Source organism: Quercus robur, chromosome 8, assembly GCF_932294415.1.
Source record: "Quercus robur chromosome 8, dhQueRobu3.1, whole genome shotgun sequence".
Lineage (NCBI taxonomy): Eukaryota > Viridiplantae > Streptophyta > Magnoliopsida > Fagales > Fagaceae > Quercus > Quercus robur.
This window is the reverse complement of record NC_065541.1, coordinates 52740545-52767523: the sequence shown is the minus strand read 5'-3', so window position 1 is coordinate 52767523 and position 26979 is coordinate 52740545. Positions and strand designations below refer to the sequence as shown.

Sequence of the window (26979 nt, the reverse complement as noted above, 5' to 3'; positions counted from 1 at the left end):
CTCCATCCACACTGATAAAATTCTAACATGTCTAACATGTTTAGCTCGGTTGTGAGCTATAGTATCACCTACTCTACAAGTATTAAAAAAATAACTATTGAAAGCTACTATGGTAGGTTACACAGCTGTTATGGTAGGTTACACTGTTGCAAGGAGATGTCTAAAGGATGCCAGAGACTCATCTTCGCTGTTGAGATCATTAATAACCACCACAGGACCTCCCTCAAGAATTAAGGAAGAGAGACCAAGGTCATAAGCAAAAAGGATTGCTCGAACTACTGCCATAGGTTCAATATCATTGGACATGGGAGGGAGAGGGGCTTTCTTCAAGAGGGATGCGCATGAACTAACCCTTGGTTGTCTCGAACTTCAACACCCAAACCTACCTTTTTAGGAGATTAGGCAGAAGCATGTGGGAGTAATGCTAATAAAATTTATAGAATCTGGGTAGCAGAGGGAATAATTTGAGATATGGGTTAATCCTTTGAGCTTGTTTTGAGTTGGTTTCTATAATAGTGAATAGACCAAACTAGCATAGCAAACCAAGAAGCTAGTGAAAGTTTTATTTTGCCGAAACAACCATGTCGAAGAAGAATTCCAAATCATAGTTACTAAATCCAAACCACTAGTTAAACCATAAAACTCGTGAACCAAAGCACTATTTGGAATGTTTTGGTGTAAAATACTGGATATACAATCACCCATTATCAAACCGTGTAAACCGATGGATTGCAAGGGTTACTATTTTTAACTTGCGAATAAAAAAAAAAATACCTTGTATATATGTGAAAGAACTCAAAAAGATTGAACTAAACTACTGATGTCACTAAAGTTTGAAGTTTTTTTTTTTTTTTTTTTTTTTTTTTTTTTTTTTTTTTTGAGAAACCACTAAAGTTTGAAGTTATTGGTTGTATTTGGAGATTTAAATAATTTTGTTATTCTCTAGGGTTTAATGATTAAGCTAAATATTTATTTTGAATTTCTATGAGATATTGGGGTATGTTGTTTCAAGACTTTTGAATTATACAACTTGATTATTGGATGATTTATGTGAATGGTGTGTTTATTTTTTTTATTCTCTAACTTTATGTCATATGATGTAATTTTTTTATTGTTATAATTTATTAATTTACCCAAATGAAATATTTTTATTTAATTTTAGCTCATTTTCATAATTATAAAATATATTATTTGATTAATTAATAAACTTACAATTCAACTAATGAACTATTGGTTGAACCAAGGAACCAATTATTTAGCCAAGTCAACCTCCGGCCGGTACGGTTTTGATATGTATGTTCCAAATAGGTGTGAGGTCTGGGCAAGACCAAATAGAATGTAAAACATCTTCTAAAGATTATTTAGAGTTGTCACACTTGTTTTCAAAAAGGACTCTATGCTGACACAAACTCTATTTTACTAGGACAGCTTTCTTATTAGCTCTCTATACTTATACATGAACTTACTATTTTTTTTTTATCAATACATGGTCACATTACCATTATAACAAAAAATTGTGAAAATTTTTATAATTCCAGCATTTTGCAATCGCTGTTCCTAACACAGAAACAGGATCGGTCTGCCTCGTACCAGTATCAATCAAAATTAAAAAGTAGAGCTCGTCCTTTTCCATTCAAAAAAACAAAAAGAAAAAAAGAAAAAGAAAAGAAAGTAGAGCACTAGTGCACTAGAGAGGAATTCAGGAATTGATATGATGCAGATCACAATCACAGCTAATCCCCGTCATTGTGTCTAATACGTGTACCCACTTTCAGCCAAAAATGACGTCGGACCAATAGCTTCAGCCAAAAGTTTCCTACCCTTCTGTCCCACCGTTTCACTTCCTCTATTTTTTTAATATATATATATATATATATATATATATATATATATATATATATATACCATATCCAAATTCTACACTGACTCAATATAAGTGGATATCTTTTGTGAAACTTCTCCCTCGAAGATTTGAGCCCGGAAACCTCTACTCTCACAAAAACTTTATACTCTCTTTAACCAAAAAAAAAAAAAACTTTATACTCTTATAATTTATAGAACCCCAATAAATTAATATAAAATACATAATAATGAAATCGATAGGTGAAGAATGTTAAAAAAATTACATATATGTCAAGATTTTTATATAACTTAATTGGTTGATATGTTTTGGTATTTTATACTGAGACATTTACGGTATAAAATCACTCTATTAAATATTAGATTATCAACATACAAATTTTATTATATAAAATTTACAAATTAAGGTGTTATTAATTATAATTGGTGAAATTATTATTATTATTATTATTTGTAGATATTTTGATTTGGTAAACTCTAAGTAGATATTTGAACTATTTTTTGCCGTTGATTGCACGCTAGTTTAACTTAATAGGTAAATATTTGAATTATTTATCAACGTTGATTGCACAGTAGTTAATGAACTCTATATAAGAAAATTTTGCGGTATAACCTTTCACACATTTTACTCACTTTTCTCTATAATAAAACTTTAAAGAGACATTATAAACCTTTTTTTTTTTTTGGTAATTATTATTATTATTATTTTTTGGTAATTATTCTTAAATCCGTACTAAACCCAAAAAATTATATGTATCCCAATTGAACCCAAAAAACCAAAAACAAAAAAAACCAAAAAACAAAGGGGGTGGTCAACAGTACAAGGAAAAATGGCCAAGAATCCTAACGTGCGCCGAAATAACCCATTTAGAACCTCTAATGTGCGCCGGGAGGAAACAACCCTGAACGGTAATACCACAGCAACAATATCTACTTCAATCACCACTGCCACGTCACCGATATCTGTATCGGAAGGGTTTTCGGGTCAACCCGGGTCGTCGTCCAGTAGTACTACTGCTAAGCAAAAGAGGTTTCGGGGCGCTCGGAGTCGGAGCGGAAAATGGGTATCCGAGATACGCCAGCCCCGTAAAGCCACGCGCATTTGGCTCGGCACGTACCCGACGCGGGACATGGCAGCGACGGCATACGACGTGGCGGCTTTGGCTCTGAAGGGGCCCGATACGGTTTTAAACTTCCCGGACCTGATTCTTTGGTACCCGATACCACTTTCGACGTCACCTGTTGACATACGCGCCGCTGCGGAGAAGATGATGGAAAGATCCTCGGAGAGCAGTCACGAAGCGACACATCTTAGAAGCACTGAGGATGAGTACTTCATTGACGAAGAAGAGTTGCTGAATATGCCGAGTTTGCTGGTGAATATGGCAGAGGGGATGCTCTTAACTCCGCCTAGAATTCAGTCAAAGTCGTCTTCTGATGAATCTGGCGATGATGGGGATGGGTTATGGAGTTACTCCTATTAACTAAACCTTATAGTGTGTGAAAAATCGCTGTACTGAGTATTGTATATGTGTGTTTTGATTTGTTTGTTCTTGTTCTTATTTTTTGTTTTTTTAAACTAGCTATCGGACGAACTTCCTCTATGTGCTGGGTATGTAACTATGAACCACTACAACATTCTTCGTCCCTTTAGCTATAGCTAGAAGAATTAATTAGATTGCTTGTGCTGCTAATTAGGATCTTTCTTGGTGGCTGGTTCTGTTTGTGTATATACTATATACCTTGTATTATATGTTAAGGCACTTCTTTGATTCTATGTTTTGGTATAGTCCAAAGAGACTTTGGTTTATTTTGACCTTTTTTTTTCTTCAAGAGGTATATTTTCTTTATAGGAGGGTATAGCACTATAAAGAATTTTCGTTATGAAACATAATTTATTAGTAGTTTTCATGATTGTCTTTTTTGAGGCCATGGATTCTCAAAGACTTATCTTGAGATCTGTACGTCGGCGTTTTCTTTGTCTTCTTCTGAATTCTGATCATATATTGGCAGTAAGCTAAGCCTTGCACTCAAAAGGCCTAAATATTTTAGCAAGAACATAAACATACTCAAAAGGGCACACTTGAGCGTCTGAATCTTTGGGTTATTATGATCAAGAGTGTTTTTGTTGTAGATTGTGGGAGAGAAGAGGGAAAAAAAAGGGAAAAGGGAAGAAACATGCCAAACTTATTTTTATAATATAAAATTTGAAAAAAAAAAAAAAAACGCGGGAGAAATTATCCTGTTTATTACCATTTCTTCTTACGTAAGAATGTTCCATAGGATGTGAGCCTATCTTACGTAAGAAGAAAAAGTAGGGAATAGATGCATTAATTGAAAATTTCATGCAATAAGAGGGTTTTTTTTTCTTTTTTTAATTTTTTTTTTGCACCAAGGTCGTATTCATAAACATCTCTCCATTGTAGAGACCTCCTATATAGCCTTGCCAAATTAATTATTTCATTGGACCTTATAGATCTATTAGAAGTTAGAACTGTGCTAAACAGGAAAAGTTTGCTTCTTTAAGCTAAACCAACAGAGTAATAGTGTAAAACTGCAAAATATAAAGAACTCCATTGTAGAAGAAATAAGTGAGCTCGTTTTATGGAAAGTACCAATTGCTAAGTATGAAACATATATGTAACTAGGATTACTCATGCGTATATCCTATCATACACTTCACACCACCCCGGGCCCAAAAAATAAAAAACCAGCGGACTTTCTTGTAGTTATACAAGCATATGGGTCCAAAAAAAAAAAAAAAAAAAAAAAAAAAATTCCATTGTTCACATCTACCCCACATAAAAGAAGGAGGTTGGGGGAGTAGTTAAAAAAAAAAAAAATACAAAAACAAAAACACATTTTTTTTTCCCTTAAAAAGTTCTTAACTTCTTATCAAAAAAAAAAAAAAAAAAAAAAAAAAAATCTTAACTTCTTATCCGTGAATAGTTGAATACCTGAACTTTTCGGCCTTCGATGGTCAAAATTCCTAGACACAAGGCAAAAATTGTGCCAAATCTGAGTTGGCTTATCTTCTTCTTCTTCTTTTAGAACAAGAATGATTTTTCCAAGTTACTTTATGCCTGGGGATTTAAATATGACTATCTATTAAAGATATTTTGTAAGTGGAGATTATTTTAAGTGTTTTTTTGGATTAAAGTAAGATGATTTTTTATGTTACACAGCGGTAATCTCTATAGAAATTAGTAAAAAAGTGCTATTTTTTTATATATTATTTTTAATTTGGTCACATATTTGTTGATGATGCCGAAAATCGTTAGTAAGTAACACAATGCTTTTGCGCTCGAGACTATACCTGCGAAATAAAGACAAAGAAAATCCTAGGAGAGTACTAGTGTGGTACCGGCCAAAGACCCTTTGAAGGTTAAGTTAGAAAATTTTCACAACTCTAGAGTGTCAAAGCTAGAGGAATTATGTGTACCATTGTTTGTGAGAGTATTGAGATTTTTATAGTAGCATAGGATTGAGATTCGTTTCTTGGTTTGGAAGATCTTTCCTTATGGTAGAGATCTTCTTTAATTTGTGTATCTTACGGGATCTTTTCCTTATAGGACCCTCTTGATTAGGGTTAAGCGTGGGGCACAAGATATTTCCATATATATGCTTATGCGTGGAGGTCAAGTCATGTCAGCCCTGTCAACTTATCCTCTTCAGCTTCCCCCCGTCAACTTCATATCCCGTCAATATACTATAGTCGTCTCATCCAAATGGTTGTTGTCTTCACGGTGCAGTCGTCAGCTTTGAGGTGGAATCGTCGACCTTCACTCTATCGTGGTTAGGCTGTGAATGTGCAAGTGAGGCTGACGAGTTCATTAGGACCGTCGCCTCAACCTAATATGGATGACTTCATCAAGACCACAGAATTATCCTTATCATCTGCATATAGTATTTTAATGGAGATAGGAATATTGAGGTGGAGGAGGTCAGTCCACCGTAGATAATGACTCAGTTTTGCTGTGATACCGATGAAGGAGGTCGGTTGGTGTGGTGGCCGGTGGAGTGTTAGGGTTGTTATTAATTGGGGAGTACTTTGTGAGTGGGTCTGGGTTTGGGTTTTACTTGGTTGGGATTATTTGCAAAAATTTTTCTTTTTCTTTGTAATGTTAAAAAGCTGCCAGCCTGTCTAAGTTTAGAGCCATGTAAAATTATAAAATAAAATATGTCCACTTTAGCTTTTTGTGACCACATAGTTTAAGCAAATTAATGGGACAATAATGGAATGGTTGATTTGATTTTTTTTTTAATTTATTAATATGTCAATTGTTGCAGTGCTCTTGGCTATATTCTCACCATCTTTGTCTCTATTCTTCTTTCCTCTTTAAAAATTAAAGATTAAAATAAGACATTGATCAAAATCCAAAGATTAAACACACACACACACACATATATATATATATATATATATATATTTTGATAATCTGCCATTTCATTAGATTAAGCAGAACAACAGGAGGTACAATGATCTTGCCGACAAGCTTTCAAGATAAAGGGAGGCAAATTATAGTTATTACACAAGAAACCTACTTTAAGAGCAATAGCATATTTAGCAGCAAAATGAGCTGCTGAGTATAGAGATCTCTTAACTCAGCAAAACTCACAATTATCAAAAGATACACTCATGTCAGCAGCATCATGAATGATGGAGGAGACGGACCAATCAGTTGGTTCTTCTGCTTTGAACAGGGCATTAAAACATATTTTTGAATCCCCCCCCCCCCCCCACAATGATGTTGCACCAATTTTAAGCGATAGCCAAGTTTAGTGCCCACAGAATTGTAGTTGCTTCAGCTTGAGTAGGAGTGCATAAATCATGAATTTTAGCCCATACCTTTAACACCTCTCCAAACTCATTTCTTGCTACCACGACTAAGGAGGTGAAAGCCTGTGAGACAGTAGCATCCACATTTAGTTTTACATAGTATTTAGGAGGGGAAATCCATGAAGTCAATTCCTCTCTCCTATCTTTGTCCTGCTTATGGTCCAAAGTATTAAGATATTCCTTTACTCTGTTTTCTGCAATGCATATGGTAGAAATGATGTTCACCTCACTGCCATAATGCCATACCTGATTCCTGAGATGCCAGATCACCTCCATTGTGACTACCATTTGAAGTGTACTCAACTCATCCAAGTTCAAGACCACTTTGAGGATGTCCTCGTTTGATGCAATATTCATTTTGTCAGTTCTTATGCCCTAACTGTAGCCAAACTAGATGGCCCTTGCTACATGGCAATGAAAAAATAGATGAGTTGCTATTTCTGGTTCTCTGTCACAAAACACACAGTTTGGATCAGAAGTCCCTATTCTTTTCGCCAAGTTGTTTTTGGTTGGTAACACATTGGACCCTTCTCCATAGTAACATTTTGATTCTGTCATGAGCTTTGATCTTCCATATTTTTTGCCATTGCTTTATGGAACTTCCACAAGGAGGGTCTTGGTTAGCTTTATATGCAGATTTCACAAAAAATGCCCCTTTGTTGTTCGGAACCTATATTAGCTTATCAACTCTGCGTCTCAAAGGAATATGTATTTTTTTGGATGGCTTCAACTGACTCAGAATTAAATAGCTCATTTAGCATAGGTAGATTCCAGCAATGATCCTCTGTAGATATCAAGTTAGACACCGTCAAAGGATTTCGTTGAATTGAGTCATCCTTTGGAGTTGGTTTAAACCCAACTAGCCAAGGAATCCAAGGGTCCACCCACATAGTAATGGAAGCACCATTTCCAACAAGGTAACAAGCTCCCTTAGCAATAAGGGGTTTGGTTTTCTCAATTGCTTTCCAAAATTGGAGAAGCATTTTTGGAAGGTTCACTTTGAAGCCAATTCTCTCTAACCTTGTATTTGCTTCTTAGTAAGTTCGTACACAAGCTATCCCTTTTTGAGGCAATCATCCGAGCAAGTTTAGCCAAGAGAGCTTTATTAAAATCCTTACTCTTTTTGAATCCCATCCCTCCAATTCCTTAGGTAGACATAGTTTTTCCCAAGCCAACCAAGCTAAATACCTTCCATTTGGGTTTTTTGGATTCCACCAAAATTTTCTAGTCAAAGCATCTAACTTATCACATGCCTTAGTAGGGATGTCAAAAGTAGACATTGTGTATGTAGGTAAAGCTTGAGCCACCGTTTTAATTAGAGTGGATCTTCCCGCCCATGATACAGTCTTACTTCTCCACCCTTTCAGTTTGGCTTCCAACCTTTCTTATAAGAACTTAAAGTCCTTTGCTGAAGCCTTGGTAAGGAATAAAGGAGCCCCCAAGTAAATAGAGTCTGTTTTAAGACTTTTCATCTGTAGAATATGCTTTATACCCCAGCAAGTCTGCTGGTGGGTGAGTTTAGGGAATATAACCCCTAATTTTGCTCTGTTAAGCAATTGTTTAGACCACCAAAAATATTTTTCCAAGCAGTCATTAATGGCATTAGCTTCCCTCCTACATGCTTTTGAGAATAGAACAATATCATCCGCGTACATTACATGTGTGATGGGAGTGTTGCCAATACTAGCCTTACCCCCATTAATATTCTTCTCCATAAATTCCTTCTCTAAAATTCGTGAAAGAACTTCTTGGCATAATATGAATAGGTAAGGGGATAGCGGGTCCCCTTGCCTTAACCCTCTTTTAGGTCTAAATTTCCCTGTCTTTCCCCCATTTATTAGTAACTCAAAGGACACTGTTGATACACATTCAAAGATCCACTTCACAAATTTTTCATCAAACCCAAAGTTCTTGAGTACTACTTGGAGGAAATTCCAATTCACTCTATCATAAGCCTTTTGAAGATCAATTTTGACAACCATTAACCCAGATTTAACTTTTCTTGTCTTAAAACTATACAGCATTTCTTGAACAATAATATGGTTTTTGGCAATCAACCTTCCCGGAATAAATGCAGCTTGTGTGGAGGAGATAAGCTTATGCAGAATTCTTCTCAATCTAAACATTAACAGTTTAGTAATTATTTTATACACAACATTACATAAACTTATAGGCCTATAATGATTAAATGATGTAGGGCTTTGTGATTTTGGAATAAGAACAATAAAAGAGTTAATTACCTTAGCTGGCATTCTTCATGCTTGAAAAAATGATGTGACAGCTCTTATAACGGACCCTCCCACAATTGCCCAATATTTTTTGTAGAATAGTACAAGAAAGCCATTTGGTCCTGGGGCTTTTAGAGCTTGCATCTGGAATAGCTCCTTCTTGATCTCAGACTGAGTTGGTACTCCGCATAATTCAATATTTTCTTCTTCAATGATGCATGGAGTGATTAGATTATCCAAATTTTCTGGAAAGTCTACTTCCTCTTCAGTGGAAAGTACAAAGTGCTTTTGGATCTCCCTTCAGTGGCAGCTCCAGAAATTTTTCCCAAGGTGTTCCTTAAGAAATATAAATTACACAATCTAATAAAAAGAGAAATTCATATATTGACAACAACAACAATAAAAAAAAACACGCAAAAGAATAATTCTAGCAAAAGAATAAACAATAAACTATAAGTTCATTTGAAATATTAATAAAATTATTAATTATTGTTGTTTAGTTGTTTCATTAATTTGTTTGTCTTTTATAAACTATAATTTGTTATATTGTTGTTTCATTAATTATAAAATTATTAATTGTTGTTTAGCCTAACATAGTAACATAATTTAATTTGTTTATCTTTTATAATTTATTAGTTAATTAAATTATTAATTATTTTTTATTAGTTGCTTCCCCCAATTAATTATTGGTTAATTAAATGATTGTTTATTAATTATTAGTTGCATTGCTGCATTAGCACACAACCACACACCCCATGTGCATTTACCCCAACCCTATGCCCCCATCCACCCCCCAATTCAACAAACAAGCCCCAATGCCCCATGGCCCCCAATCACAAGACTAGAGCTAATTAGATAAAGCCAATTAATTGTATCTCACCAAAAGACACCAACACCAACACTAAAAGACAATTAATTATATCTCACCAACACCAACACCAACGAATAGAGCCAAAAAAAAGGGCAAATATTATTAAATTTATAAACTAAAGCTAAGCAAAAGCAATAGACAATCACAGATAAAGTCTTAAAGAGAGAGAGAGAGAGAGAGAGAGAGAGTCTCATTTCATAATTTCATTTCACTTTCATTCTTGATTCTTCAGATAAAGAGAGAGAGACTGAGATAGAGATGAAATACCTTGGGCTTGAGGTTGAGGGAGTAGGGAGGCCTGAGGTTGAGGGGCGGCGCTGTCGAGCAGCACGTCGAGGCGAGGAAGACCGATCTTCGATTCGATGTGTTCTGCCGTTCTGGAGCTCGAGTTTGAGGCCCGATTTGGCGATATCCTTCTCCGTCTGTTGGCTGTTGTCGTTCATTCAATGGCGGCGATCTCCTGCTCCGTCCATTGGGTTAGGTTTTTTTCTTTAGCTTAGGTTTCTTTCTTTCTTTCTTTCAACATCTATTAGTGTTTGGTACTTGCGCCGTCAGTTGGTTTCTGATTTCAGTATATTGGGTTTTGGTTTGTTTGTTTGTTTGTTTGTTTGTTTTTTTTTTTTTTTGAGAATTCGTGGGTTTGCTACCATCTATAATCTGTTGGGCTTGCTATGGGCTTACCGTCCGTTGCCTTTTTTTTTTTAGAATCTGTGGGCTTGTCACTTACTCTGTTACAATTTTTTTTTTCATATTTTACTTCAAAATTTGTTTTTGGGCTTTTTTTTTTCTTGCTTGAAAGTAGAACAAATAATTTTTTATTTTTTATTTTTTATTTATTTGAGGGTGTTCCTAATTTTGATTGAGGGTGTTCCTAATTTTTTTAAAGGGTAAAAAAAAAATTTATTATATATAAATTTATTTTTTATTTTTTATTTTTTCAAGTCAGGGTGTTCCTAGGAACACCCTGGACTGAACGTGGCACCGCCACTATCTCCCTTCTGTCTGTTATCCATTCCCCAGAGTCATTCTTTACTGCATCTTTTGAGTTTCTTCTTCTCCTTATGATGGTAGATAGATGGAAAAATTTTGAGTTCTTGTCCCCCTCCTTGAGCCAAACTTCTTTGGATTTTGTTTCCAAAATATTTCATTTCTCAGGAGCCACTCATTAAGTTTAGCTTGGAGATGAGCTTCCTTTCTACAGTTCTCCTTCGTGCAATCCACTTTTTATATCTCTTGGATTTTGGTTAGCAACACGTCTATTCTCCTTTGGCAGTGACCAAACACTTCTTTGTTCCATTTCTTTAAAGCCATTTGGGTGTTTTGTTGTTCCATTTATAGTTTTAAGAATTCTGAGCCTTCCACCTCTTCTTTCCAAGCTTCATCAATAACTCCGTAGCACTTTGTATCCCTTGTCCAAGCAGCCTCAAATCTAAATGGTCTAGGAAAGTAATGATTAGCCGGCTGTGTGTCCAAAAGGATAGGACAATGATAAAAATTTATGGCACCCAAATGGTGAATGGTTGCCATTGGAAAAGCTAATCTCCAAGACATGCTGGATATACCCCTGTACAGCCTCTCCCTTATGACATTCTTTCCCCATCTTTTTTTCCTCCAGGTGAATCTACTTCCAGAGTACCCCAAATCAATAGCTCCTAATTCAAAAAGAATGTCCTTCAAAAAATTTGGGGACATTGAGCTCTCAGCTCTTCCCCCATCCTTTTCTTCACTGTCCAAGACAATGTTGAAATCTCTGAAGCAAATCCAAGGCTCTTGAAATGACTCAAATAAAGCACAAAGGTTCTCCCAAGCCTTTCTCTTCTTGGCTGCATAAGGTGGTCCATAAAAGCTAACCAAATACCAGTCTCCACTAGGGTCCATAATTTTAACTGCAATCATATACTTATTAAACTCCACCACTTCAATTTGCACATTGTTCTTCCACATTAAACATAATCCCTCTGCTCTACCCTTTGCCTCAATTACCACCTTTTCATTAAAACCAACCCTTCTCTTTACATATTCCATACATTCTTCATTTGCTTTCGTTTCACACAAAAAAATTATATATGACTTATGGTCTCTTTTTTGAGCTCTGAGGGCTCTCATTGTTGAGGCATTGCAAATGCCTCTACAATTCCATCCTAAACCTCTCATATTGAAAGCAACCAACTTAACACTTCTTTTACAGTAACCCAAAATAGAGCCAAACAACTGAAAACCAAAATAATCACAACAAAATAGCACGGAGGCTAGTAGACAACAATTTACCTTGCAAGTATCTTTGGCTGTCGGACTGAAATAGAACATCCAACGACTATGACTTCAAAGATGACGATGATAGCACCACAAACAATGCAGCTACTAGACCCACTCGGGGTAGAAAAATGACCCACACCAGCCAAGAAAAGGCCCATTGACAGGGCGATGCAAGCCCACAATGGCGGAGGGAGACCCATTATTGGGCGGAGCACACGGGCGATGCGTGACCCACTAAAAGGAGTAGTCCAGCCCACCAAAGAGGCAGATAAGGCCACACTTCAGAGCATAGCTCATGAATGCAACAGTAAATCACTTGAGCGTACAATAGTAGGCACCTTCTATCATGCGCCGAGAGAGCTAGGCTGAACCTTATATATTTTTTAATTAAAAAAAAAAAAATATATATATATATATATATATATGTTTGGTCTTTTATGTTTGATTATTAAAAAGTTAAGCTAAAACATAATAACATGTTAGTGAACAAACTCGTGAGAAATAGTTTGGCAATATACAAAATTTAAATACAATTTAAACATTATATGTGAACTATAATTATTTATTGAAAATGAGTCTTTGAATAATTGATTAAAACCCAACTTTTTACTGGCATGAAACATGTAAGTACTGTAGGAAAATCTGGTTTTGTATCTCATACAAAACACACAACGAAAGCAACAAACACGGATCTACTTCAATCATGAAAGATAACATATAACCATGAATTCTAGAATAAAGAATAGAAAGCGTACCTTGATGCAGTGAATTTCAAAACCACGACTTGAGAATACCTTTAATCTTCATCTCGATTCCACATGGTGCCCAAGATGTGTGGTCTCTCAATCAGTCTTTTGTACATAGACTCTCAAAGAAAAATCCTTCTTCTTCTCTTTATGGAGAAAAAAACTGATTTCTTTTCTTTTCAATATACGTACGTTAAAACTACTCTCATAGTTTCTTTATTTAATAACTCTTATTCAATAATGACTGATTATCTAATTGGGTTAGCCTTTTTGGGCCTACCCAATTGGGCTTTAGTTTGTAGCTTGAGATGGGACCAAAGGGAACAAATAAGACTCTAGCTCCAATGGGCCTTGGGCTTTTCTGTCAACTCTTAACAAGTCCAAAGTTACAATTATTATATTCAATACCACTATAAGAATATAATTGCACTCTAGGCCTTATTAATAAATTATATCCCAAGACTTTATTATACATGCAACCCCTTCATTAAAATATTCGTAGTAATACAAAGTCATGAATATAGACTGTCACTTTGAAGATTACTACATCTTAATCCTTGAGTACCCGGTTTAATCCTTAATGTTATTTATCATATATTTATGAAATCCAATTTCATAAATATATACTTTAGTAACTCCTTACTAAAGTGGTTGGGCCCAACACTTTGAATAACCAAACCCATTAAACTTATCTCAAGGGAATATTTTATATCTTCGTTAAGAGATTATGAATTCTATCTTGAGAATATATGTTCCATCAACACTAAATATGACTGCCCAACGTACTGAGGTTTTGATCGTGTCTTATAGATCTCACTCCTGATATATCAAAGCAGCCTACAGCTCATGATCAGGTCCATTATTCTCTCAGGATTTAGAGTTTATGTAAATAGAAGTCGTGAGATTTATTATTCATTTGACAGTCGTTAGGAGAATAATAAATCTCACAGCGGTCCAGTTCAATATGTCTTAACTCTTAAAACATATCAACATATCAACTAGAAGTCTCCACTTCCATGATCAAGACAAATCATCTTAGTTGATATGTTATAATCTTCGCAGATGAAATGCCCAATTTCATCATCGACTACGAACTAAAATTCTGAGTTTACAAAGAACTTGTGATTTATATCTTTCTGTGACTTTTCACATAAATCACATACTATGCATCTCATGGACTAAGATAATGTCCCATTATTTCATAAATAGTTTCATATAATTAAACAACTTAATTATTTATGACATGCCAATAAATTGGATTTTAGGACATAAACCCCAATAATCTCCCACTTGCCCTCAAAGACAATTTACCATATATCCGACACTTATCTCCCTTTAGAGTAATTTATAATCACTCTAAGGCAAGGCTTGGAAACAAGTTTCAACCAGATTTATTGCATAAATTACCTTTTCTACTACTACTTCTCACGTACTCGTATCTCTCTAATGAGATAATACTTACACTTAATGTGTATCTTCACCACCTAGGATGAATACATATCTTGAAGTCCAACTTCATGAATCACAATCAAACTACAAGTCAATATTTGTACATCCAGTAACTATCAAAACCTCACTTTTGTGGACAAACATATAATCCCTCATTCTCCTAAGATATTTGAGTATATGCTTTACTCCTATTAAATTAAGTGATCTTTGATTCAATTGATATTTGCTTACCATACCCACCGCAAAATAGATATTTAGCTTAGTATATAGCATGTCATAAAGACTTCCTTTTGATATGGTATAAGGAACCGTCTTAATATGATCTTCCTTTTATATGTCTTAGGACTATAGTCCTATATAAAGGAACTTCAAACTTAAAAGGAAAGAATCCTTTCTTGAAGGAATACATGCTATACTTGGCTAGAATCTAATCTATTTAAGCAATTTGAGATAGACCCAACATCCTAATTTCTGAATTTTAACAAAGTTTAATTCTTAGGATGTGACTAGTCTTTCCCAAGTACTTTATATCAAACTGGATTAGACAACAAAAAATTCCATTGATGACAATAACTCTACGTCATTCTAAATGATTAGAATGTCATCAACATACATTAAGAAATTTATTATTCTATATAACTTTTACACACATAAGGCATTTAAATACTTGATCAAAATCAAACAATTTGATTGCTTGATCAAATATGATATTTTATGGTCTAGATGCTTGCTTTAGTCCATAAATGGACTTTAAGCAACTTGCATTCTAAACACTACTAGTTATTTGCTATGTACAAGTCTAGTTACATCATATAGATGTCTTCCTCAAGATTGCTACTAAAAGAAGCTTTCTTGATATCCATTGCCATATTTCATCCAAATGAAATATAATGAATAAGAGAATCTAGATAGAGTCAGACTTAACTATTGGTGAAAAAATCTTTTCATAGTCGAACCATTTCTTTTTGAATAGATCCTTTCGCCATTAGTCTTGACTTTGAAGATTTGCACCTTCAATTCTATCAATCTCATTTTCTTGTAGGCCTATTTGAAAACAATAGGCTTAATGCCATTAGGTGCCTCTACAAGTTCAGACTTTAAATAGAATCTAATTCTATTCACATAACCTTGATCCAGTAATACATATTCATATCATCTATTGCCTTTACGTAGGACCAAGGATCAAATTCATATCCTTGTGGAATAACTACAAAAGTTTATTTCAAAAGTATGAATTTGTTTAATAATCCTCCCACTACGATATTGTACTGGTGTAATAGTTATCTACAGAATAATGTCTTGTGGTGTATCTAATACAATCATCTCATTTCCAAATGTATTTTATAGTTGTACTACATCAAATATTGACATTTTTCTTCTAGAACAATCTACCTTTTAAAAGAGCCCTATTCCTCCTTTATGTATGAACTAAATTAAAGAAGTCATTGGAACTTCATTCCTTTACAAAAAGGAACCCTAGATTATATTAATAAGATCTAGACATAAGTGCCAAAACATACATTACCAAAGGATGGAAACTTTCTCTTGAAAAAGTAAAACATATAAATTTCCATCTAGTAGACAATCATGGACAAAGCTTAGTATTACCAAACCAGAAACACTTTCCTTTAGTCATACTTTTAAGTCTAATTTCCTTTAGGCAACTATTAGGGCAAGTAGCTTGCCCAACTGTTTGGTATTATAATTCTTCTTCTTACCACCCTTACCTTTCGGTTTAGGCTAAGAATTTGAATTAAATCATATTGATCCTAGCCTTAGCTTTTAGGATGTCTTCTGTTGTGTAGAACTCACTCATCAATTCAGGTAACATAAAAAGAATTTAGTTTCAAAACAATCTGAATTGATCAAATGATTCTAACAAGGACTTGTAGATCATATCCACATGAGATTAACATTTAATCTCTTCATCCAAGAATTCCAATTCATTTTAAAATAAAACATTTTCATAAAATGATGTAGAATTGGAACTCCTTAAGCTTTTCTTAGCACTCAATATGATTCATACCAAAACATCTCATTTAGACTTAATATAAAGTCTAAGTCTTGTACTAACCCTTGCATCTCATGCTGTAGCATAATTGAGATAGAAGCCAATGAACATATTAGAGCCTGTTTGGGTAAGCTTTTTTCTCCGTCACTCAATTTCCATCACTCATCACTCATAACTCATAACTCATCACTCATCACTCATCACTCATTTTTTCACACTCATTTGGCAACATCACTTTTATTTTCATCACTCAATTTTTTCACACTATTCATAGGTCCCACACCTGTCAGCCAGTACAGTTTTTTTTTTCTTTTTTAGTACCCAACTCACCGAAGCTAATATATAAAAAAAAAAAAAAAAACACCAAACCGAACAGCCAACCCAGGAAAAGAAAAAGAAAAAAAGAAAAAAAAAAAAAAAGAACAACTCCAACCCACAAAAAAAAAAAAAAAAAAACCGAACAGCCAACCCAGGAAAAGAAAAAGAAAAAAAAAAAAAAAAAGAACAACGCCAACCCAGAAAAAAAAAAAAAAAAAAAAAGTCAAAAAGTGGTCAAAAGTTGCGGTTGTGGGTCCCTCATGTGTGTTTATTTACGGAAATGCCATTGAGTTATGAGTTATGGAAACTGAAAACAGTCTTTTGTTGTTTTCAGTTTCCATAACTCATAACTCAAAAATCAGAGAATTGAGTGATGGAAACAGAGTTATGGAAACAGAGTTATCGTTTGGCCAAACAACCTTTTTACTATGGGTCCCACTATTTTTGAGTTATGAGTTATGGAAACAGAGAATTGAGTTATCAAAAAACTCAATCCAAACAGCCTCTTAGCATTTCAATGGAAACTATGATCACATCATAAGCTATCTTCCATAAATGCATCATGTATAGAAAATTATGACAATGCTGAATCAAAACATAAATATGTACTTCAGCTCCTTTAAGCACCATGTCCAAAATTATTTCTTAGTTAATGTGATTCAACTAAAATAGTAGCTAGAGGACAAAATTTATGACAACTTTATTTTGAAAATATGAACTTAAATACTAGGACATTATCATTTTGCATCCATGACCATATAGTATGGAACCCAAAAAACATACTATACTAGGTGCAACGACAACCTAATCCCTCAATTAATATTCCTCGGAAGCGAGGTCATACCAATCACTATGATCAGGCGAGAATTATTCTCATTATTAATGCTATCATGGTAACTCTTACCAAACAAAAATAATTTGCTGCTTTTCCTTTGGCCTCTAAGTAATAATGACATAGCTCTGAAGGGAGGTTAACATTACACTTAGTCTAGTGTTCACCATTGCCTAGAATCCATGTGAGTCACCAAGTAACTCCACGGAAGCGTGGTCGTTCTCAATGTAAAAACACACTTCATCTATCATAAAGAAGTTTAACCTGTAGTACCATGAATTAAACACCCTCCGAAGGGAGCAAGGCATGTACGCCAAGGCGAGGTGCCTAATCACACTACTATAAACCGGCAATGGAGGTCGTGAGATCCAACCCTTGTATCTCTCTCCCACTAGAAATTTTAAAACAAGTGGATTGTCTTGAAATCATTGTGATCTAATCACAATTTTAACCCTACACATCAAATGTGTTTAATTGTTTAAATTCAATGTGATGTTACTAAGTCACGTTGCAATAGCGTAACGAACATTCGCGCAATCACAAAGAAGTTTAACCTTGTAATCCGTGAAGTAAATACCCTCCGCATGGAATGCAAGACTCGAAGTCAAGACAAGGTATCTATTCACATTACAATAAACTTAACAAAAGGGTTATATCAAGCACTCCCACTCATTATTTGGGTTTTTCTTTTAAATAATTGTGATCCCATCACAACTAATAACCTTGCACTTGATAAAGACTCTAATCTCATTAGAATCACTAACTAAAATGGAAGCCCTAAACTATTTAGGATTCCTTAAACACTAATGAATCAAAAATAGTTATATAGAACTCTATCCTTAATTTACTAGATAAAGTATTCTAATCTCATTAGAAACTATATAACTTTAATTAGAATTTTAATCTCATTAAAAACCTCTAATTAAAATAAATTAAAGACTTTTAATCATAAAAAAAATTTAGGACTAAGAGTTCTATTTAACTAACATTTTTGATCTCATTAGGTCTTTTAGTTAGAACCATGTGTAATCATATCACACATTGCCTTACACCTTATACATTTGAAAACATTTAGAAAAAATTCAAAATTCCCTTCAAATGCATTTTCGCGAGAATCTCGCGACTAAGCTCTTCCCGTGAAAATGGGTTAAGGAAAAATAGTGAAAACACAAAATTCAGACAGAAACTTTCGCTACTGTCTCGTGGGTATCTCGCGACTTAACGCTTCCCGCAAAAACGAGTTAAGCAAAAAATTGAAAACACATAAAATTCACACAGAAACTTTCGCTACTGTCTCACGACTATTTTGCTAGTAAAGCTTAACCGCGAAAATTTTTGTGCTTTAGTGGCATTTTTCGTGAGTAGTCTCGCGAGAAGCTTACCCGCGAAAAACCCGTGTTTTCAGTTTTTCAAGGGTAAAACTGAATTGTTTTCAAAATTTTCAAGTAACTGTTTTTGACATCTTCATTGTTCTTCCATCAAAAACACCTTTTGATTTTATCAACGAAGATTTACAGATCATACATTAGGGTTTTCAATATTAAGATCAAGAACCCTAATAACGCTAGAAACCCTTGAAAACATAATCCTAATCTCATTAGGAATAAATTTCATAATCCTAGCATTAATATACAGTTTGATCATAAATATATATATATCACTAAACTAACATCTGTACATGTATAATGAATATATACATGTTCATTATTCAATATAATAATAATTCAATCATACATGTACGTCCACGTCCAGTGAAAAATCAAAAAACAACCAACAATGTTTATTATAAAGCTTTAACAAACATATAATCAAAAGCATGTTAACGGCAGATTGAATATCCCACATGGGCCCACCAAATACTTTTGTAAAACAACATATCATGCCAAGATATACGTTAATGGCAACACTAATTATTGAATAAAAACAATAACTATGCCAAGTAAATCCAACCGGTGCAAAACGAAGTACACGCACATGACAGTTATATTCATATCTTTAAACCTTAAGCCATAGCCTCAACTATTGAAACTACTTCAGAATCAACAATCAATATATTAATCATGGCATCTGGTTTTAACTAACAGTGGTTCTAAAACAAAATTATGCAGAAACATTTACTGCAAAAAACTAAAACATCAAGAAAACGATTTTTCTTTAATTCTAAAACTCAATCACATGTTATACAAACATGAAATTGAAGACCGCTCTGATACCATTTGTAGGAAAATCTGGTTTTGTATCTCATACAAAACACACAACGAAAGCAACAAACACGGATCTACTTCAATCATGAAAGATAACATATAACCATGAATTCTAGAATAAAGAATAGAAAGCGTACCTTGATGCAGTGAATTTCAAAATCACGACTTGAGAATACCTTAAATCTTCATCTCAATTCCACATGGTGCCCAAGATGTGTGGTCTCTCAATCAGTCTTTTGTACATAAACTCTCAAAGAAAAATCCTTCTTCTTCTCTTTATGGAGAAAAAACTGATTTCTTTTCTTTTCATCATACATACGTTAAAACTACTCTCATAATTTCTTTATTTAATAACTCTTATTAAATAATGACTGATTATCTAATTGGGTTAGCCTTTTTGGGCCTACCCAATTGGGCTTTAGTTTGTGACTTGAGATGGGATCAAAGGGAACAAATAAGACTCTAGTTCCAATGGACCTTGGGCTTTTCTGTCAACTCTTGACAAGTCCAAAATTACCATTAATTATATTCAATACCACCATAAGAATATAATTGCACTCTAGGCCTTATTAATAAATTATATCCCAAAACTTTATTATATATGCAACCCCTTCATTAAAATATTCTTAGTAATACAAAGTCATGAATATAGACTGCCACTTTGAAAATTACTACATCTTAATCCTTGAGTACCCGGTTTAATCCTTAATGTTATTCATCATATATTTATGAAATCCAATTTCATAAATATATACTTTAGTAACTCCTTACTAAAATGGTTGGGTCCAACACTTTAAATAACCAAACTCATTAAACTTATCTCAAGGGAATATTTTATATCTCCGTTAAGAGATTATGAATTCCATCTTAAGAATATATGTTCCATCAACACTAAATGTGGCTACCCAACATACTGAGGTTTTGATCGTGTCTTATAGATCTCACTCCCGATATATCAAAGTAACCTACAGCTCATGATCAGGTCCATTATTCTTTCAGGATTTAGAGTTGATGTAAATAGAAGTCGTGAGATTTATTATTCATTTGACAGTCGTTAGGAGAATAATAAATCTCACAGCGGTCCAGTTCAATATGTCTTAAATCTTAAAACATATCAACATATCAACTAGAAGTCTCCACTTCCATGATCAAGACAAATCATCTTAGTTGATATGTTATAGTCTTCGCAGATGAAATGCCCAATTTCATCACCGACTACAAACTAAAATTCTGAGTTTACAAAGAACTTGTGATTTATATCTTTTTGTGACTTTTCACATAAATCACATACTATGCAACTCATAAACTAAGATAATGTCCCATTAGTTCATAAATAGTATCATATAATTAAACAACTTAATTATTTATGACATGCCAATAAATTGGATTTTAGGGCATAAACCCCAACAAGTACAACTTAACAACCCGACACGACACATGTGGATTGGATTAGGAAGGTTAGATTGAAAAAACTCTCCCTAACTCATGTACACGCCTACACAAAATCTAGCTTAGCGATAAACTCGAACTCAACTGATATTCTAAATAAAATAAAATGAATTAATATTAAACTTTCAAAACTCTACATAATTAACAAGAGTTTTGTATCTCAAGAGCATTGTTTGTTCTTCTTTACCAGAAAAATCATGGTTGAAATCTCCTTTCCATTGTAGTAACTTTCGAATTATTAAAGAAATTGTGAGAGACCGCGCTCCCGGTCCGTTTTATAGGATGTTGGGCCAAACCCAACTGAATGGGTAGAGTCGTGTTATTGCCTCTCAAAATGGAGATTCGACTAATTTTATTTTCTCCTTTAGATTAAGGGTTTTACAATGAAGTCGACACTTATTTAATTATTGGAAAAATAAGAAAACCAAAATTAGAAAATTCCTCATTTTATTAATTTGTAATTGAATTTACATTGATCATAGGAAAATTACATGGCTTTGGTCTTAGATACAATCTAAGATAAAGTACATGGCTTTGTTTTCTAGTTACAATCTAAAAATCGAAAATTACATGGATAAACATTTGATCTACTAACCCTTAATTTAAACTTGGAGGCTATGTTACAAGGTGGGAAGGTGTTAGACACCCACCGGTAAAACCGGTCTTCTAGACTATGGTAACCAACATTCATATCACATCATCCAATATGTTATTAATCAATTTGCATTTTGAGTTTAAAGTGTGTGCATGTAATAAATCCTAATTCAATTTATTAAGCATTTCATTTGGATTGAAAAATAAATTCTAGGGAATGTGTGTGGATGGTGTTATCCTAGATTCAAGAATTTAAAAGAATTATTAAACAAACATATTTTTTCATGTTTTTGATGTGGATTTAAGATCGAAACTAGTGTTATGCATGAACACGTGATGAACAACCAAGAACATATAAAAAACACATAAGAACATTTAAGAACATTCAAATATATTCAAGAGAATTTAAATAGTTACTATCATGCTTTAATCCTAAATTTTTATCATGGCAACACAAGAAACAAGTTAGGGAAAGAGATTATACCTTCATGCAAGATCTATATGGTGGAGGAGGAGACTCTTGATAGAGATCCTAAAGGTGGAGAAAAAGAAGAGTTAGGAGAGGAAGAGTGAGTTTCACTCAATACCTTGGGTCTTAGAAAGACCAAGATATGACAAGACTACACAACTTCACTAAAACTCAAAAGAGGGGAAGAGAGGGGTTTTTTTTGTGTCTTGAAAGGAAGGAGAGAAGGGGTTTATATAGTAGTGGTGGAGGAAATATGAATGGAAGGCCATTTAATGAGGGTTGACAAAGAATCCTGAACCTAGATCTCATTTTAGCCTTTGGAGAAATTTGGTGCATTAAATGTGGAGATTGATGAGAGTGAGGAGCAAGCAAAGTTCGGTTTTCCCGTAGCTGTTGTAACAGCCTGTAGAACCAACTTCGAAAAATCATCTCTAACTCAATTATGATTGGAATTGTCTCATTCTTGTGCTCAAATTGAAGCCCCGGATGTCTAGTTTTTGAGAAAATCAACCTCATTCACAGATTCAAAATATTCTAAGAAATATTGATGAAATAGTGAGTAGAGGTTATTTGTTAGAAAATGGTTTCAGCACAATTAACATTAATAGGTCTTAAATTAGCTCCCAATTAACATTAAATGGCTCCAATCACTCCCATTTCAGACTTAACTGGTTCTAAATTTACTCTAATTAAAAGATAATTGCACAAATTACTCATTAAATAATTAATATTTAACTATCTAGTTAATTAGGTGTGTGCAACCCTATCATATAATGTAGTCCTAACCAATCAAATTATGACATATCATTGATCTAAAATTGATTATACTTATAACCAATTGAAATCAATTGTTCATAATCACATATAGTCGGACTCAATTTGTGATGGTGCACCTCAGCCATTAAAACTTGATTTGATGATAACTTTCAATCTGGTGGTCCGATTCAGGCTTATGACCAGTCGTTTTAATCGTTACAACATCAAGATCATTTTGGTGAAATGAGATTAAGGATTTAATGACCAGAATCAAGATGCATATTTCCAAGGTGAAATTACCCTTTTACCCTCCATGTAAGGTTAAATGCGGGTTGCAAAATAGAGTGTCAACAAAAATAAATAAAAACCTCAACTTGACTTTCAATCTTTAGAGTACTATTGAGTAGATTAAATTGGTATTATGTAAACTGAACTTTAGGCATCGATCCAAAATCCTCTCGGCCAATAACCTGAGTGGAGCAAAAAAGTCAGACAAAGTTAACTGTTCGAATTGTTTAGACTTGTTAATTAATAATGAAAATATTATTGTTATTATTATTTTTTGGCTGAAAAAAGTCAAACTTATAGTCGTTGTGCATATCCACTAGCCACAAAATGAACGGTGCTAAACGCTGCAGTACGTAGGATATTTGACGATAATGACACAAAAATAAATTAGAAAGACATTTGGGTAATTAAGAGTTGATAACAATTTATTTAACTAAAATTGAAAACCTTTTGTTAAAAGTATTGTAAATAAGAGTAAAAACTAGCTAAAATAATATTGTGAGATCCATGAATAGTATTAAAAAGTATAGTAAAACTTATAAATAGTAGAAAAAATAAACTGAATAGTAACATAAATAAACTAAATAATAGAATGAGTTGACTTTAAACTCTAATTCCAAACGCATACTAAGGGTCCGTTTACTGTTTAGGAATAACTTATTTAATTGAAATTGAGAACTTTTTACTAAAAATACTATAGGTAAAACTAAAAATTAACTAAAATAGTACAATAAAGCTCATGAATAATATCAAAAAAATACAATGAGACCTATAAATAATAATAATAATAAAATACTACCCATATAAGCTACCCAACGCAAGCCAGTGTTTATACTGATGTCTTCTCACCAAACAGGACAACTGCTGAAGATATTTTAGGACAAAATTGAAAATATATAGAAAATTAACTGTTCTAGGTGCGAAAGACGACGAAATGTTAAAGAAAGATAACGAAAAAAATTAGTTGTAATCTATTTTTAGCAAGACAAAAAAGAGCTAATCTAAAAAATATATTTAAATATATCCATATGTAGACAAGATCATCATTATATTATAGATAATTCTTTTAAAGTATGGGTGGGATGATTAGCAAAAGTCAAAAATGTTTTTAAAATACTGCCACTTCAACTGTCGTGTTGATGATAATAATTGACAATCGATAACTGAAAGAGAAAGCATACCAACCTTTTCTTTTCAATGTGGATTTTACACATTAAGAATGTGTTACGTTAACTTTTAAGAATGTGTTACGTTAAGATTCCTATGATCAACTTTTAAGAATGTGTTATGTTATTTTTTTTTTTTAATTTTAATTTTGTATTTGTGTTAGTTTTATTCCGTGTCAATTTAATTGTAATTTAATACTTAATTCTTTGTATTTATGGGCTACTTTTGTAATCAGGTTGGGTTTGAGTATCTAATGTAGTGCTGTTAGAATTGCAAGACAATATTGAAACTCACAAAATAGAAACATGACACTTTTAAAAATTCGTTCTAATTTTAGATTTGTGAGACAATTACCAGTTCGCAATTGCAAAATTTTCGATCATTAGAAAAAAAGAAAAGAAAAAAGTTATTTAGATCATTTACTACTAGCCCCTTCCCACTATAAATACCTATCATTTCCCACGAATTAAACCCTAAGCACCCACCTGATAGGTGAGATAATTGTATTCATTATTAAGAGAGTCAAACACCATCAATTTTCTACACTCTTCAATCTCACCATAGCTAAACCGTGAGAGTAGATTATCTCAATCACAATCATCACCATCCATTGAGTTTTGTAAGTGAATTGAATTGTTCGGAGCCTGGAACCATTGGAGCTTGCCAATTTCAACCATGGTGGGGTTGAAGGTTTTAATTAGATAAATTATCATAATGAAATTATATATATATGGAAAAAAAATTATATTTTAAACCTCTAATTTAGATACATGTACATTTAAAGGAACAATTTAAACCTTAAGATTTCAAAGATTAATAAATTAAATTGCAATTTATTTAAGTATAATGGAATTGTGTTTGGACTCATAAAAATAAAAATGAAAAAACTCTGGAGTTTTATTTGTCAATTTTGAAACCATATGGTTTAATATGTTACACTAAGAAATTATATACTTTTTTTAAAATACTTTTTTTTTTTAATTGTATCATTGCAAACATGAAAAGATTTAATTCATTGTGAATTCTTTTTTTTAAGTAAACAAAAATACTTGTAGGGGCTGGGTTCGAGCACTTCTCTTGTTGGATGAATGGTCTCAAGCCCAACTAGGCCAATACAATAAATTTGTAGAGAATGGGTTTAAGAACTAGGTCCTAGTTTGGATTATAACAACTGGACACGGTTACATATGGGCTGAATAACAAGGATATGGATTAAAGCATGAAATTTTGTTCTCGGGCGTTTCGTCTGAGGAACTTAGTATCCTTCTTCTTCCTTCAGTACTAAGTTACAGAGGTTTTCAAGACCATGCAGGCTACTACCGTTTCCTCCTTTTTCTCTCCTCCTCCCTTTTTGTGTGATCCCCTATTCTTGGAGGGTCTCTCACATTATATACTTCTTTCCAGTCGATCTTGACCCTCCACCTGTTAATCATGCAGGTCATTACTCGAGTGCTCGTCCCGTCAGTCACCTTCCCAAACCCTCTGTGAGTTGCGGTAACCAAGGCCGCACTGTTCAGGGGTCATTTCCTCATTAATGCGGCCAGAACGTTAGTTGGGTGCATTCAATGCGGAGGTGACAGTTTCTCCTTGGATTGCTCCTGCACCATACGCCCATAGGTATCCTACTGTACTTGTCCTTCTCCTGGGGGCACTCTGGGAGGCTGCCTTTGCCGGCATGCTGTTCTTTCCTCTTGGGATTTGGGGATGCCAAGAGCAGGATCGTCCTCGGCAACGTTTCTAGGCTATTTAGGCTTTCTTTGTTCGTCCTCGACCATTTCTCCCTCCTCGGCGTGGGTCTTGGGCTCAGTATAAAGTGGGCTGGGGTTGTCAAATTCTTTGACCCCACAATAGCCCCTCAAAATCCTGCTGTCCAACTCCTCGAATGGAGAGGAGGGTTTTGGTGACATCGGGCCTCTGTCATGGCTTGTCAAGTCTTGTCCTCCATCAATGCCAAAGCCTCTTCGCTTGCCTAAGGCACGTTCTTGGCGCCTTGGTATATGAAGTGTGTCTTCATTAAATTCTGGCGGCTCTGTGCTCCCCACGTTCAACGGTACGATGATAATCTAACGGTGGAGAGTTCCTTACGTTTATGGGCGGGAAAACCCGCACAGTTACTTTTAATGGGAGGTATAAATACCCATTTGAATTGATTTGTCTCTTTACCTTTGCACATAAGAGTTCTTGCGCACATATCCTGGGTTCAGTCAAACTTCCAACCAAACTCAAGCTCTTTCCAGCATAAAAAGCCTGTTCGAGGAGCTTTTCCTCATTTCTGTAAGTTTTCTTCTCTCTCCAACTCGCGTTTTCTCTCTTCTAAGTTTCTTTTTCTCTTGTTCCTCTCCTTCTTTCGTCATTCCCTGAGTTTCTTTAGCTGTTTCTAGAGATGGGTAAATTTAAAAAGTTGGTTGAGACCAAAGAGGCGATGGAAAAATTCATCACCGATTATAGGATACCTCCCACTGTAGGTTTGAGGCACTGTGAGGAAAGGGAATGGCATTTTAGGAGAAACAAGGGCGAGGTGGTGATTCCCCTAATCGCCTTCGTAGAAGGTGGTGTGAGAATCCCTATGGGGCCAGTAATGAGGGATTACCTTAGGCACTTCCGATTAGCTCTCACCCAGTGTGCTGCTAATGTGTTTAGG

At 34.2% G+C, this 26979-nt stretch overlaps 1 protein-coding gene across 2 annotated transcripts in view; it reads left to right on the top strand.

The window, feature by feature from the left end:
- Positions 1-2651: 2651 nt before the first annotated feature.
- The window catches only part of LOC126696980 (ethylene-responsive transcription factor ERF025-like), a 92761-nt gene continuing 68433 nt past the window's right edge, over positions 2652-26979 (top strand). Inside the window, exon 1 of one of the 2 annotated variants that reach the window (XM_050393766.1) lies at positions 2652-2734. In XM_050393766.1, coding sequence (XP_050249723.1) covers positions 2691-2734 — 44 coding nt within the window. In that variant the 5' untranslated portion in view covers positions 2652-2690. Of the gene's footprint in view, positions 2891-26979 lie in introns of both variants that reach the window. The other variant, XM_050393765.1, reaches the window with a different exon arrangement.